Below are 14,007 nucleotides of genomic sequence, written 5' to 3'. Positions count from 1 at the left end.
TCCTTTTCTGTCAAGTGTCTTTTCTTAGAAATCTGCTTTCACCGTGCTACTCCATGTGCTCTGTAATATATTGCTGAATGCGCATTTCACAGCCAGCAAGCCAGATGTGCTCTCAAGCTGAGCTGGTGAACTGGGGCTGACTGGAGCATCTCAGCCCCTGCTCTAAGTGTTATAACTGTGGAAAGACTCACCTTACTGACCTTTTTGCTGCCTTTGTTTGCAGTCTGTAAAATGAGAATTATGCTTCCTTTCCACAGTGAGTGTGTGCTCCTCCAGGCAATCAATAAAAGGATAAGAAGAGATAAATCAATACCAGCTTAAGGCATTTGGTTACTTGAGATGTCTCTGTGAAGTAAGAAGAGCTAAAATCTCTTCCCTAAAAGTGAGGTCTGCATGCACTGAGCCTGTGACTCAACCAAAGGTCTCCTGATTATCCCTACAGCTCTAAGGGGAGACCTGATCTTCTCAGCTGACCCTAGCTGGCAGGGACAGAGCCTGCACACACCTCAGCCGTGCCTGCTGTGAATTTGTGCTTTGGTGATAAATAGAGCTTCTGCCTATTCCCATCCAGCAGTGGGGTGACCCTATCACCTCACTTTGTGATCCCTTGAAGGCGTATGATATCAAGGCAAAGAATTCTAAGACTCTGTGTAGGTCTTTGTCTTGTTTTTAATTTAAAGAATCAGCAACCTCTTTCAGGGATTGTATTGGTGGCCCTATTAACAGCACATCATTTCATCTTGGCAGCCCTCCGTACTTTTGTACATAGCCCCGTTGTGTCAGTAACAAAAAAATATATCACATTCTAAACCATCAGAGAAGGGTATAAGAGGTTTCTGAAAGGCAGGTCTGCTAACTAAGGTTGCTTGAGGATGCCACAAGAATTAGCAAGAAGCAACATTTCACGTGGTTAGATAAGTGAGTTGGGCCACAGAGCTCTTCCTGAGCTTTCATCAAACAGGCAGAAGGAAAACAGTGCTGGCAATGGTGGGGAAGGTGGTGTGGGGAGGCTTAGGAAGATTCCCTTCCTTTTCTCTGCAGCCCTAGATCCTGTTCAACTAAAAGCTGTGGTCAGATCCCTCCTCTCCCCTTTTCTGTTCTATCTCTTTTGAGTGTACAGGAGGAATTCACATCTAATTTTAGTGAAAAAGCAATATGTTGTACTTCGTTAATGCCAATGCCACAACTTGTTTGCATTACCTTGGAGCTTACCAGCTAACAGCCACAATTCCACTGCACTAGACCCTGCACAGACAGAATAAAGCAACAGTCTGCTGTCAGAGTTTGTGATTTAAACACAAGTCAAGGAAAACCAGATGGGTATAGACAGGCAAGAAGAATAAGGTGGCAACAATGAGAAAACTCGTGTTGTATTCTCTAGGGCAAAGTAAATGCCTCCAAACTCCTTGGCAACCATCAGGCTGCTGGAATGCAAGGGAAGTCCTTAAATACCCCATCCTCTGCAAGGGAGACTGGCAGCCTGCTCGTAGTCTCATTGTCTTCTTTTGGCCCAGTGTTTCTCTCAAGGATCCCTCAGTCCTTTTCATTCAGATGAGCATTTCAGACTGTTCATTATTTTATACAGGAAAAAAAAATCACAAGCCAGTAGAGCGTAGAAGACAAATATTCGTAAAAAGAAATCTTCTCATTTCATGTATTAGAAAAATATATTGATAGGTAACTCAAATGATCTAGCATGAGTATTGTAGAAGATTCTTCCTGGGCAACTGTTCTGTAACTTACTTGATAAGGTACTCAGAGGTGTCTGCCTTCTTATATGCTATTAGCTGTGTATTAAATTACTTGTTTCCTGTTTGGAACACAATACACTGAGTGTCTGACACTAATGGGTTTACCCTTAAGCTTTTGCCTAATGAAATTAAAGCGTGCTTTTAAAAGAATAGACTCAGTGGGTTTTTTCACAGCATTTTTAAGCTATTTTATCAGCAACAGATTTTGCTTAGTATAGGTCTGAATCCATTTCTGTCTTGCAACCCCAAACCTTGGCTTACTCTGTATTCTGTTCCTGGGTGCAGACTTCCATCAGTGCTCAGCATGCGCAGTTCTCACTGTTTTCATTTGAATTGTTAAGAATTGCTGAAAAGAAAGAAAACAAACCAAAACAACCCAAACAAAATGTCGGTGGGTGATTCTGATGCACGGGGAGGGGTTATGTGCTGTTTTGTGCTTCCTTTCCTTTTAGAATTCCTAAATTCTTGAACCAGCAGTGGGAATTTCTTGCACTGATGTCTGTAAATAGCAGCACCTGCTGCCAGTGGCACCAGTGACCTGCACTGACAGCAGCAGTGACTGCCTGGCAGGTGGGAAAGAGCTGCGCAGCCGACTCTCAGCCTCATTGGGAATTATTCTCCATCCAACGATAACAACAACAAAAATCATAGAAGAATGTGTCCTTGACTGTGGCATGTGAATGCTGCTGCTGAATTCAGTGCCTTTTCTCATGCCTTTGGAAAAGAAGCGGTGGTTGGCAGAGGTGTTACAGCTGGTGTTAGGACTGGTTTCCAGAGGTCTATCTGGAGATACCCAACCTGGCCTCAGAGCCCAGTGCTGCAGAGGCCAGCTGAGAAGCTAACTGTGCAACTCGCAGGTCTTCTAGGAAAGCTTTCTTTGTGCTTTTGATTCACACTCTTCTACCAGTTATATTACACATGTATTACACGTTTCAGATTCAATACACTGTCATGACTTAACTATGATTAGCTTATTCTATTAAAACAGTGACTCAGTTGTGGCTAATAATATCTTCTTCTGATCTTATTGTAGTCTATGAAAATATCAACATCCATAACAAGCTCAGAATATCTGCTTAGAAGATAATCACAATCCCTGGACTGTTTCTAAATGTGTTTTGTGGCTCAAATCTCTGTTAAAAATATGCATCAGTATGCATCGGGTTGAAATTAGTCTCAATTTAGGAAGCGTTTGCAGTCTCTTCAATCGCTCTGCAAAAAATACATCTGTTGAACTTAGGGACAGACTACGTATGCCTCTCAGAAACATCAGTTATTTAGTGTCTGTAACATTTCTTCTCCCAAAGCAAAATAAGTAGAAGCAGTTCACAGACTCATGGTGGACAGACAAGAAGAAAGGTGGAAGTTTAAATGGGAAGTTTCTGAAAAATGAGGTGAAAATGTATTTTGGGTGCAGTGAACAAATGTAATGTGTAGCAACTAAAGGTTAAAAGATAATGGGGTCCAGATGAAGGCGCTCAGGTATAAGTCAGTGACTTCTTCAGCTGAAAATGTGTACTGTCATGCATGCAAAGAACAGGGAGATATTTCTGGTTCATACTGCAAGGGAGATCTGCTAATGTCTGGGCAGCTGTGATGCCAACAAGTACATTAATGCAATATTAGCAAATGTAAGACTGAGGCCAGACAGCCTGTCTGCTTCTGGTCTCCAGGCAAACATTGAGGAAATGGTGAGGGTGGTACATACATTACTGTATTGCAGAACAAGGGTGGGCTTGCACAGAGCGTGGCTGGACTCGTGTTTGGGGCGAGCTAAAAAGTCTAAAACCTTGAGAGTATCAATTTAATCTGACTGCATTATGTGAAATCTTGCTGAAGCAGGAGGTGGGGACTTTGCAGTCTTGAATATTATGTCCCTGCAGGTAGAACTGCCATGCTATCGAATCAGTGAAAAACTTTTCTGTTTGAAGGTGATGCTGAGGCCTGGAAAGAGTGAGAGCCCTGTGGTGAGGCTGGCCCTGCTGGCAGCCTGCTGCTTGCGTAAAGTCATGGGGCCCGTGCAGTGGCTGCCAAACACACCAACTGACCTCAGAATCCCAGCTTGTGCAGGTTTACCAACCCTCAGTATCAGCTGAGGTGAAGAAGGGCAGTACAAGCCCTCCCTCCAGCCTTGCGTAGTTCTTAGTGTTTGAAGCCATAATCCTAGTGAGCTGTGAACTGATTATTACAGCCGTAGTCCAGCCACTCCTCTGCACCGAAAATAAAACCTGTTAGGAATGAAACATCAGTCTTGGCAGAGTTAATCCTTCCTTATTCTGACTATTCAGAATTCTCATCCTTTTAGTTGAAATCAAATGTGATTCAGAAATCTGGGAAAGGTTTTCTTTACTATTCCAGCAGAACTAGGAGAGCTATTTGAATTTTGATGTCCTTTGGTGCATGTCTGTGGGGTTCATTTAGTAAGAAGGGAAGGACAGCATTAGCTTTTTATGAATGTTATTGGTTTAGCTGTTTCCGATAGAGGTAAAACTGTTCAGCAGGCTCCTTTTCATTGCATCCATACCTGTGCAAAAGAACCTCACCCCTGGCTATGCTTCAAAGGTATGCAGCTTCAAAGATTCATCTTCATCTTGATTCTGTGTCTAGGGGATGTAACTCCTAGAGCAACATGTGCTAGCTCTCTGCTGTAATTATTTTCATTTGCCATAGGGAACCTTCAGTCCCTTCTTTCCTGAATGGCTCCTCAGCCTTTTAGTTTCATTAACGCTTGCCACCAAAAGCAATTAATGATGACAGTATGTGTCCTAGTTCTGATAATTTGTGTTCTCTGGCAAGCTGTGTGTGAGGAGGACAGGACTGCAGCCTGATTTACGATGACCCTAGATTTTTAAATAATAAACCAGAGACTGAAACGAAACAGTCGTCCATCTGTCCCTTCACAAGTTGTTCTGTAAGGTACAGTTCTCATTATTTTCATCACATTTAGCTTTTAATGACAAAGAGGTTATTCTAAACAGTTAACAGACTTCTGTCCTGTCTTTTCCCTAAATTTTAGCTATGTTTTGTTCTATGTTAGCCAGTGAAAATCATTCTATCAATGATCACGAGGATGCTGGATGGCAATTAGTTGGCCTTCTGTATGGGAGTGGTAATGATTTTGAAAACACTGAGATGCAACCGCACTAAAATGAGGTGCAATTGGGTTTCTCTTGTAAGAATCGGTTCTCCTTTTACTTGCCAGTGTTCCCCAGATATGCACGCATTCACTGTTCTGTAACTTCTCGTGGTTGCAATCTGATGCATAGTTGATTTGTAATGAAAAACAGCAGGACAGATTCTCAGCAAAGGCTGCTCTTTATTTGGTTGGCTGCAGGGCTACATGCTATCTGGTCAGCTTCCACTCCAGACATTATTCGTAATGTACCGTCCTGTAGCCATGTGACTCAGTCCTGGCTGAGGGGGATTGTGAAGCATTGTGAAAGCCAATGATGAAACCTCATTTTTCTTAACCATATATTATACTTCTAGTTATTTATCTTCCCTGAGGCACTCTTATTGGCTGTACCAAATAGAATTAATTTTCCTGCAATGAGGTTTTAGCTTGTTTCTCTGTCTTGGCTTGTTTCTCTACCAGGTTCTTTTTATGTGCTGTACACACATGACTTACCCCCAAGTTTACTTTTCGAGCTGTCTTTATAGTTGCACAGCTAGCCATGAAGGGCTTGTTGAAAAGGTCCAGATGTTTGGTACCCCAAAAAAGAACAATCCAGCAGCACTGACAGCTTTCCTGTTGCACTGCTCTGTGGCAATTCTGATTCCTTTTGCAATGTCCTGGCTGGCATGTTTGCAAATCTAACATGTCAAAGGGTGAAGGGCGGCTTTGTAAGACAGTCTGACCCATATGCCACTAAAGATTCAATATTGCAGGGCTGGAGGGACAGACTGTGACCTATGCCAAATGATTGTATGCTTAATGGTTTGCTTAATACATAATGCTGAGCAGGAAGCGGCTCCAACAAGGCTGCTTCGGGAGGACTAAATAAATCACACAGAAGGGTGAATCCAGAGAAAAATACAATGAAACTGCATTCATAGGGCCCAGGCACCCTCCTGTCTGACATTTTACTTCTTCCTAAGGATATTTGTGAGAACGTGAACATGATTTATTGGTCATGATTCTCCCACTGTTGCTCTCAGCTTCTGCAGCAGCATGGGAATTAACACTAACACTTTTCCAAGTTTCCAACTGCACTGAAGGAGTAGCCCACAAAACTGGACTGCAGTCTATTAATTCCTCATTTTTTTCACTATGTAATCAGTCTCTTCTGCTCATTTTTAGCTATAGCGAAAGCTTAAATCTCATGTCATCAAGATTTTGCTTTAAGCAATCTTCTTTTTAGGGTGGAGGCTTTCCGGCTTTGGTTAGTAGAGCAGGTCGTTTATCCTTAGTCACTCTGGTTTAACCATTGCAGTCTTGCAAGACAGGGCTGTCTCCAGCCCATGGTTACTGATGCAATCTTGATATTTGGATGCTGATTTTGCACCAGAGGGATCTTTTGTAATATCGTAGTTTTATGTGACTGGAAATATATCAGTGGGTCAAGGTTAAGTTGCTGCACGTCAGCCAGGCGGGCAGATTTTACACACACACATGAAATTCTCCAGCAATGTTCATATTGCTTATCCACAGCTGTAGCTTCTCTTGATAATGTAATTCTTCCACAAGGAATCCCTGCAGGAGACACCAGGCTGCTTGCAGTTACCCTTCACCCCATGAAGTTTACAAACACTCTTTCTCAGACTCACAAGTAAGATTGTGAGCCATGCTTCGTTTGAATTCCTGAGCTAAATGAGTGGCCAGGAAACCCCACAGAGACTGAGGAAGGAAGCATACAGTAAACAAACTGAGCAGTTACTAACCCAGCTCTGCCTCTGGAAATCAAACTGCAAAAGAAAAGAAGTTGTTTAAAAGAATCCCTTTGGATAGTCTATGTTTTTGCTTGTTTGTAATTAGATGCTCTAAGAGGGTTCTGATCTTCTATTAACAGGATTTGTCCAAAAACAGTGTGACTGAAATCATTTATAGGGTTCAGCTGTTGGCAGTGAGGAGCTCAGGTTAGGGACTTAGCTCTGAATGCAGCATTGAAACAAAAAGAGCCTGCTTTCCTGAAGGGTTCTAAGCTCCTGCAAAGTGAAACACTCCCAGAAATAACTCACTGTTAGATGGATCCCCGAATAGGAGCCTGGGCCCCAGCGTGAGACTGCAAAATTCGATCCCAGGACAATGAAGCTGTATTACAAAAACAAGCTTCTTCATTTTTTAACCAGCTATTCAAAGGCAACCAGTCAGTGCCCCCTACTGTCCGACTGATCGTACTAGCAGGTAGGGATTACATTTAAAAGTCTTCTAAGCGCGGTTCTACTTGGTTTCTGCCCTCTGTCTTCTGCTAGTCCCTTTTTAACAGTCTGTAGCTATATTTTCAAAGTGGGTACTGGTGCCTAATGCTGTTTCTGTTCAAATCCTTTTAATAATTCAAATAAGTAGTTGCGAGACAGGGTAGCAAAGTGCTGCAGCACAGAAAAAGCAGTTATCTTGACATGAAGATTAGATGAATGCCGGGAGTGGCTTTTAAAATGCTTCTGCTCCTTCAACAGGACTTCAAGATGGCTGCGGTGGCTACTTGACACATTCAGCTTATAGTTTTGTCTCTCCGATCTCTAACGTGAGCGGAAGATATGAGAGAAATCTGGACTGCGTGTGGGTCATAACTGTACCTGAAAACAAGCTGATCAACCTCACCTTCAACTCATTCGTGCTGGAAGCTCCGTTTGCTCGGACCTGCCACTACGATTATGTCAAAGTAAGAGAGCTGTGGGTTGTAACAAAAAACTGGCAGGATACAATCCATTATTCTCTCTGTATGGCTGAAACTTAATTCATAGAAAATTACCTTATGAAGAAATTCACTTGCTTGATATAATTATAGTTCTTCGACAGATTAGATAATGGCTACAGATGACATCCTGCATTTTTGGAAACCAATAAGTGTTTTGATGTCGTGTTGCATGCAAGCTTCAGTTCTTAGACTACCTGTATAAATAAGTGTTTAATTCACAGAAGAACAAAACTGAATCACTTTGAAAGTGAAACTTGTTACGTTACCAAATTGCTTGAAAAGACTCATGTATAAAATTTTGCAGCTGCTTTCCTGGAGCATACATATATTATGAAGCATACATATCTTATGAAGCATAATATAGTTGGTAAAGCGCTGCAAAATAAGATGTGCCAAGGAGTGTTAGAAGGTTGAGCGTTAGAAATTCTCAATGATGTGAGGAGTGAATTCTACATTTTGGTGCATAAAATCAACCTTTTTTTCATAGAAAAAGAAGATCACATCTAAATTTAGATTACATCTAGAAAAGAACACAGTACTCCAAATTAAAACAGAATTCATTTTTGATGGATTTGCTAAGACAGGACCAGAATGTTCCATAATGAGATTTTCACTGTCCTGCAGGATGAGTTAATATGGCAGTGAATAATTGTAGTCATCAGGAACATCCTGCTAAAGCACAAGAGTGCCTAATGTGCTTTCGAGTAAGAGAAACTGCAATGTCAGGAGAGGTCAGAAAACTTTATTTCTATTCCCTTGTTTTTCCTAAGCCATTGGTGAGTTGTATGCTTTTCTTCTCTCAGCTTTATGATGGAGGCAGTGAAAATGCCAACTTGGTTGGCACATTCTGTGGATCTACGGTGCCAGCTCCTTTTCTATCTACCAGTAATTCCTTGACTGTGAAATTTGTCACAGACAATTCTGTGCAAAGAGACGGTTTCAATATTACCTACACCACAGTGGATCGTAAGTGTACTCATATATTTATGTATCTATATGTTGTTGTGACTCTTTTGTGAAAATACGTATTTAAATAATAAGTTATTAAGATTTGTTCCAGGTAAAGGGCCCAGGCAATTGCAGAGATAGTCCCCGGTGTAGCAGTATACAGCACCTAATAAGCAAGCTGAAAGCAGCACTGCTGGTCCCCCTGTGCAGCTCTCTTTGGTCTTGGCTGGTTGTGGGGTGGATGTCGGTCTGGAGTGCAAAGCAGGAACACCCTATCATGAGCTGCATTATTATTTTCAACAGGATTATGTGGAGGAACGTACAATGCAACTTCTACCTCCGTAACTGCAACGTCTCCTAACTTCCCCAATGAATACCCACCATTTACTCTCTGTACTTGGGTCATTGATGCCCCTCCACAGCAGCAGGTCAAGGTGGTGGTAGAGACTTTCCACCTCCATCCCAGCCAGGACTGTTCTCAGAACTACCTGCAGCTCCAGGACTTACCAACGGTAAGATATTTACAGTCCATACTGTGCTCCATTTGCATTCAGCTCTCCTCACTCTTTGCAAAGAGGAGAAAAACTCATTGTTTGGTAACAGTTTAGTTGATGATTCATGCCAAGGATACATCCACAACTTTAAGCATTATGCCCCACTTATGCTGATTTCATGCAGGCACACTTACACACACACTGAATTTAACCTGGTAAGTATTATATAATTATTCACAGTTGCACCAACTAGCAGAGCTGCTAGATTTAACACCCAGAACCTACAGAGCAACAACAGTCTTTCATAGACTAAATATACTTCCTTCCATCCAAGAATCGTAATAAAATCACTGTTCATGCCAGGGAGAGTGTTTGTGGGAAGTACTAGAGGAAAAAGATAAAAAAAGACCCTTAAAAAACACAACTCTTTATGTCCATTGTATTATGTTATTCCAAACTTTCTTTGCCTGTTTTTCACTTTGTTGTCAAAATACTTGTTCCATTGGATTTGCTTCACATCATAACTGAACATACAATATTGAGATATTAAGTGATTTCCATGAGAGCTGTCAAACGTGGTTGCCTAACTGATCTATAAGGGCTGAAAGAATTGTTTGTCTAGACTTTGATAAGTCGAAAACTGAGTTGTGATATTACTTAGAAGTTTATGATGTGTTGAATTCTAGCACAGCCAAGGATCAACCCATAGATTTTGTGGCACTGAAACTTTTCCAGTCCCTGAATTTTATTCTCATGATCGCACTGCCATCGTGACTTTCAAATCAGACGAATACAGGCTTAATAATGGAGTCAGATTTACATATCAAGCTGCAGGTAAGCTTAAAGAAATGTCAAGAAAATCTACTATTACAAAAGAATCTGCAGTTCATTTTGTTGATTCCATGCAGTGAAAAGCAATACAAGGAATGGCAAGGCCTACATTATTTTTATTTTCTTTCTCTAGGTTGCAGCAGAGAGTATAACCAGCCATTTGGTTACCTGAAGAGCCCGGGCTGGCCTGGTCCTCACCCCAATAATATGGATTGTTCTATTGTCCTGCAAGCTCCCCTGAATCACACGATTTCTCTTTTTTTCCATGCTTTCCATTTGGAGGACAGCATCCAGTGTTCACATGACTTCCTAGAGGTATTAAGACAGTATATACAGTATATATATATATATATATCTGTGTGTGTGTGAGCCTGAGTCAAAATCTGATGGAGTCAAAGGACATTAACAGGGTTGGATGAAGTATGATCTCAACTGACATTAGGAACTACTGTGTTGTTAAAGTTTTATGGTGAAAGATACTTAAGTACTGTAGTAAGAGGTTAAACATACACTATACAAACTTTAAGGTCAATGAATAGATAGTTTTGTTATCAGAAAACTTATCTTTAATTAACTTGTGTTGATGTTACGCAGTTACAGAGCAAGCTGGGGTATTTTTTACCTGATATTAGCATTTGTGCATGAGCAGAAAGTCATAAATCTAAGTACTTTCATTCCAGCATCAGATTCTGTCTGATATTTTTCTTAAAAAGAGATATTTTTTCCCTTTTTCTTGGGGGAAAAAAAGAAAGAGAGATCTAGTAACAAACAGGATACTCGCAAAAGGCCTTTGTAGCAGGAAAACACGTATCCTCCTGCACAATCCTTACTCTGTCCTTTCACGCTTGTTCAAGTCTTCCCTACATTTTGTCAAATGACAAAAATCCAGTGTCTGTGGCAGAATCATTATTCATTCTCCTTTAATATCCTCTTTACTATCTCAAGAAACGGATCTGAACTCCACTATTATTGGAGCTCAAAAAAAAAAAGCATTAGATTAAATCCGAGGTAGGTAATACGAGCTGTGTCTTAATGTGATCAGGGAAAAGAGTGTTCTGGAGGGTAAAGCATTAATCTTTTCATCTGGAATATTAACTTTTTCTTATGAAAAGTAAAACATGGATTTGAATTTCAAGAGCACATCTTAGCTACTAACCAAATAACTCTTATTAGTCAGGTGATGCAGCACACCATATAATTTAGCGACCAGTTGCAGATGATACTTGTTCTGTGTAGTTGCTCACAAAGCTCAGACAGACTGATTAACAGTGTCTTTTTCCTTCTCTGCAAGAATACAGTATGAAAAATAAAAGCATTAAATGACAATTATAGTGTGCAAGCAAGTCTATATATCATTTGTGCTGTGTTTGAATCGCTGCATAATTGTAGTTGTGTATAACCAGCATGGGGATTTAATGTTGGCAATGGTTTTTTTGTGTGTCCCTTGCAGGTCAGAAATGGGAGTAATATGCAATCACCACTGCTTGGCAGGTTCTGTGGAAACACTGTGCCCAGTCCAATCTTCCCCCAAAATCATGTTGTTTTCCTTCGTTTCAAGAGTGATATTTCAGGGGCTCATGATGGATATGAAATTACTTGGACATCATCATCAAGCGGTAAGACTATTATAACAAAGTAATTTCATTAACCGGCTCTGTATGGAAGGAAAACACAGGTGGAATCCAGGCTGCTCATTTGGGACCCTGATTCATCAAGACCTAAAGCTTTCCCAAGTACATAGCTGATCCTGTTCTCTAGTGTTGACTTTAGCAACCTCAGAGGATGCGGTCCACTTAAACTGGTGATCTACATGTTCCACTGAGAGGTCAGAAAACAACAGAAATATCTATCTTGAGATCTGATGGTGGTAATGGTGGTGGTGGTGGTGACTCAGTCTTCTTCATTAATAGCTCAGCTGTGATAGGCCCTAGGCTGCTGAGCTTGAGGATGACTGACATTTTCTCCAAGAAAATACCCTAGCTAAAATTCTGTATAGTGACTGTGTAATCGACCTGTTCAATAATGGGGTGTGAAATGGGGGTGAAAACTGGATAATAATTTGCTCTTGACACCAGGTTACTAAAGAGAGCTTATGCTCTGCATGAAAGCACTGCAGAAGAATCTTACAATACTGGGTGATTTGGTAAGGAAGGGGCAAATGAAATTCAGCATAGGAAAGTGTTGATGAAGCAGATGAAGAAAAAAAAAAAAAAGACAATGATAACTTCACCTACAAAAATATGGTTTCTGAGTTGATTTCTAGCATTCCACCTTAGTTGATTTAGCATTAGCATTAGCAGCATCCAGTGATGTATGATGATCCTTCCATAATGTCAGGCTGCTGAAGATAGAGCCTCAGTTTTGTCTCATTCGAAAAGTGCTTTTACCTGTGTTCAGTGTTCCAGCTCACAGCATCTCTCTGTTGTTTTTTGCTACTAATACTGTATTAATGTACCACTCTGTGTAGTATCTTGTGAAACTAATTCTTCTAAGCTTATTAACCATGTCCATTTCCAGGATGTGGAGGAATGTTATACGGCAGCACCGGCACATTTGCCAGTCCCAGATTCCCTGCAACTTACCAGAACAACACTGATTGTGAGTGGGCCATTACTGTGCCCAAGGGACGAGTTGTCACAGTGAACTTCGATTTCATCAGCATTGATGACCCAGGGGATTGCAGTAGTAACTACCTGATCCTTTATAATGGACCAGATACCAGCTATCCCCAGGCTGGGCCGTACTGTGGAATGGTATGTATTCCCTTATCACTGTAATTGGCTAAAATTAATTTTACTGCACCGTATTTAAGATTGTTTCAATAATTTTGGCATGAACTGGATACAAACGAGCGGAGGTGAACGCTTAAGGCTTCTGTGGCATCTTAAAGGCCTTTCATTACAGACCTTACAGCGACATCTAGCGGGTGGCATCATCGAGCCATTTTATTTCTCTGGATTCAGTTGCTGTATTCGTGATTAAAACGTTCTTAACACCCTATGGGAGCAATGGGCAGCAGTACCTAGCATAGACATGAGATCCCTCCCAGTCAGTAACTGAATTTGTACCCCATCTGTAGCACGGCCGCTGGCTTTTTTCAGAGGATCTTGATGTTACAAATATCTTTTCAATTCTTTTTGTCTTTAATTTTAGGATACAAACATTGCTCCGTTCACTGCTACATCGCATCAAGTCTATGTAAAATTTCATGCTGATTATGTGACTTTGCCATCAGGATTCCGGTTGAGCTGGACGAGCTAGAATGTCCCTTAAGAGAGATATACATCACTGTCGCTATGCAGAAGAGACTTTAGATCACAAAACACATTTGAAAGCCTGTTATGATGATTATGAGTCAAGTAATGCCTTTTGAAAATTACTTTAAGTACAGCTGTTACAAATTGCAAAGTCCTGTCAGAAACGTGACCTCTCGCACTGAAAATAAACTCGTTTTGAAACATACTTTATTATATCCTTCTATATCATTTCAAATGCCTTTGTAAATGTGCAAGAAAAAGAAAAAAAAAAAAACCAAAAAGTTTTACAATTAGTGTTACAAAAAGTTGATTGGCCAGGATAGAACTTAAACTATTCAACAGGAACTTGTGAAGAGGAGCTAAGATACAAAGTGGAGGCTCTGGAATGTGTTCAAAGGAGGGCAACAAAGCTGGTGAGGGGTCTGGAGCACAGGCCGTATGAGGAGAGGCTGAAGGAGCTGGGAATGTTCAGCCTGGAGAAGAGGAGGCTCAGCACTGGATTGGACTGCCCAGGGAGGTGGTGGAGTCACCGACCATGGGGGTGTTTAAGGAAAGACTGGATGTTATGTTGAGGGACATGGTTTAGTGGGAGCTATTGGTAATAGGTGAACGGTTGGACTGGATGATCTTTTAGGTCTTTTCCAACCTTGGTGATTCTATGATTCTATGAAAGTTATCTTCGGTTAGTTCTGTAGTTCCTGTCTTTGTGAAACCATTTGTGAAAATCACAGAGCCGTGGAATCATTTGTGCTGGAAGAGACCTTTAGGATCAGCAAGTCCAACTACGTTAGCTAAATCACAGCTCATGTTATTCAAACGAGAACAAAATCAGCCTTTGCTTAAAATGGCCCCTGTCCTATAGCCACTT

General features: G+C 41.0%; 1 protein-coding gene across 1 annotated transcript in view; it reads left to right on the top strand.

Moving 5' to 3' along the window:
• Positions 1 to 13,283, top strand: part of CUBN (cubilin) — a 134,255-nt gene extending 120,972 nt beyond the window's left edge. The window contains 9 exon segments of the mRNA XM_072328892.1: positions 7,368 to 7,573; positions 8,413 to 8,575; positions 8,861 to 9,069; positions 9,738 to 9,885; positions 10,016 to 10,197; positions 10,828 to 10,890; positions 11,333 to 11,498; positions 12,400 to 12,635; positions 13,036 to 13,283. Of these exon segments, the coding sequence (XP_072184993.1) occupies positions 7,368 to 7,573; positions 8,413 to 8,575; positions 8,861 to 9,069; positions 9,738 to 9,885; positions 10,016 to 10,197; positions 10,828 to 10,890; positions 11,333 to 11,498; positions 12,400 to 12,635; positions 13,036 to 13,143 (1,481 nt within the window). The 3' untranslated portion in view covers positions 13,144 to 13,283.
• Positions 13,284 to 14,007: the final 724 nt, after the last annotated feature.

This window comes from Excalfactoria chinensis, chromosome 2 (assembly GCF_039878825.1).
Source record: "Excalfactoria chinensis isolate bCotChi1 chromosome 2, bCotChi1.hap2, whole genome shotgun sequence".
NCBI lineage: Eukaryota > Metazoa > Chordata > Aves > Galliformes > Phasianidae > Excalfactoria > Excalfactoria chinensis.
Note: the sequence above shows the minus strand (reverse complement) of the source record. Positions and strands in the feature narration are given on the sequence as shown.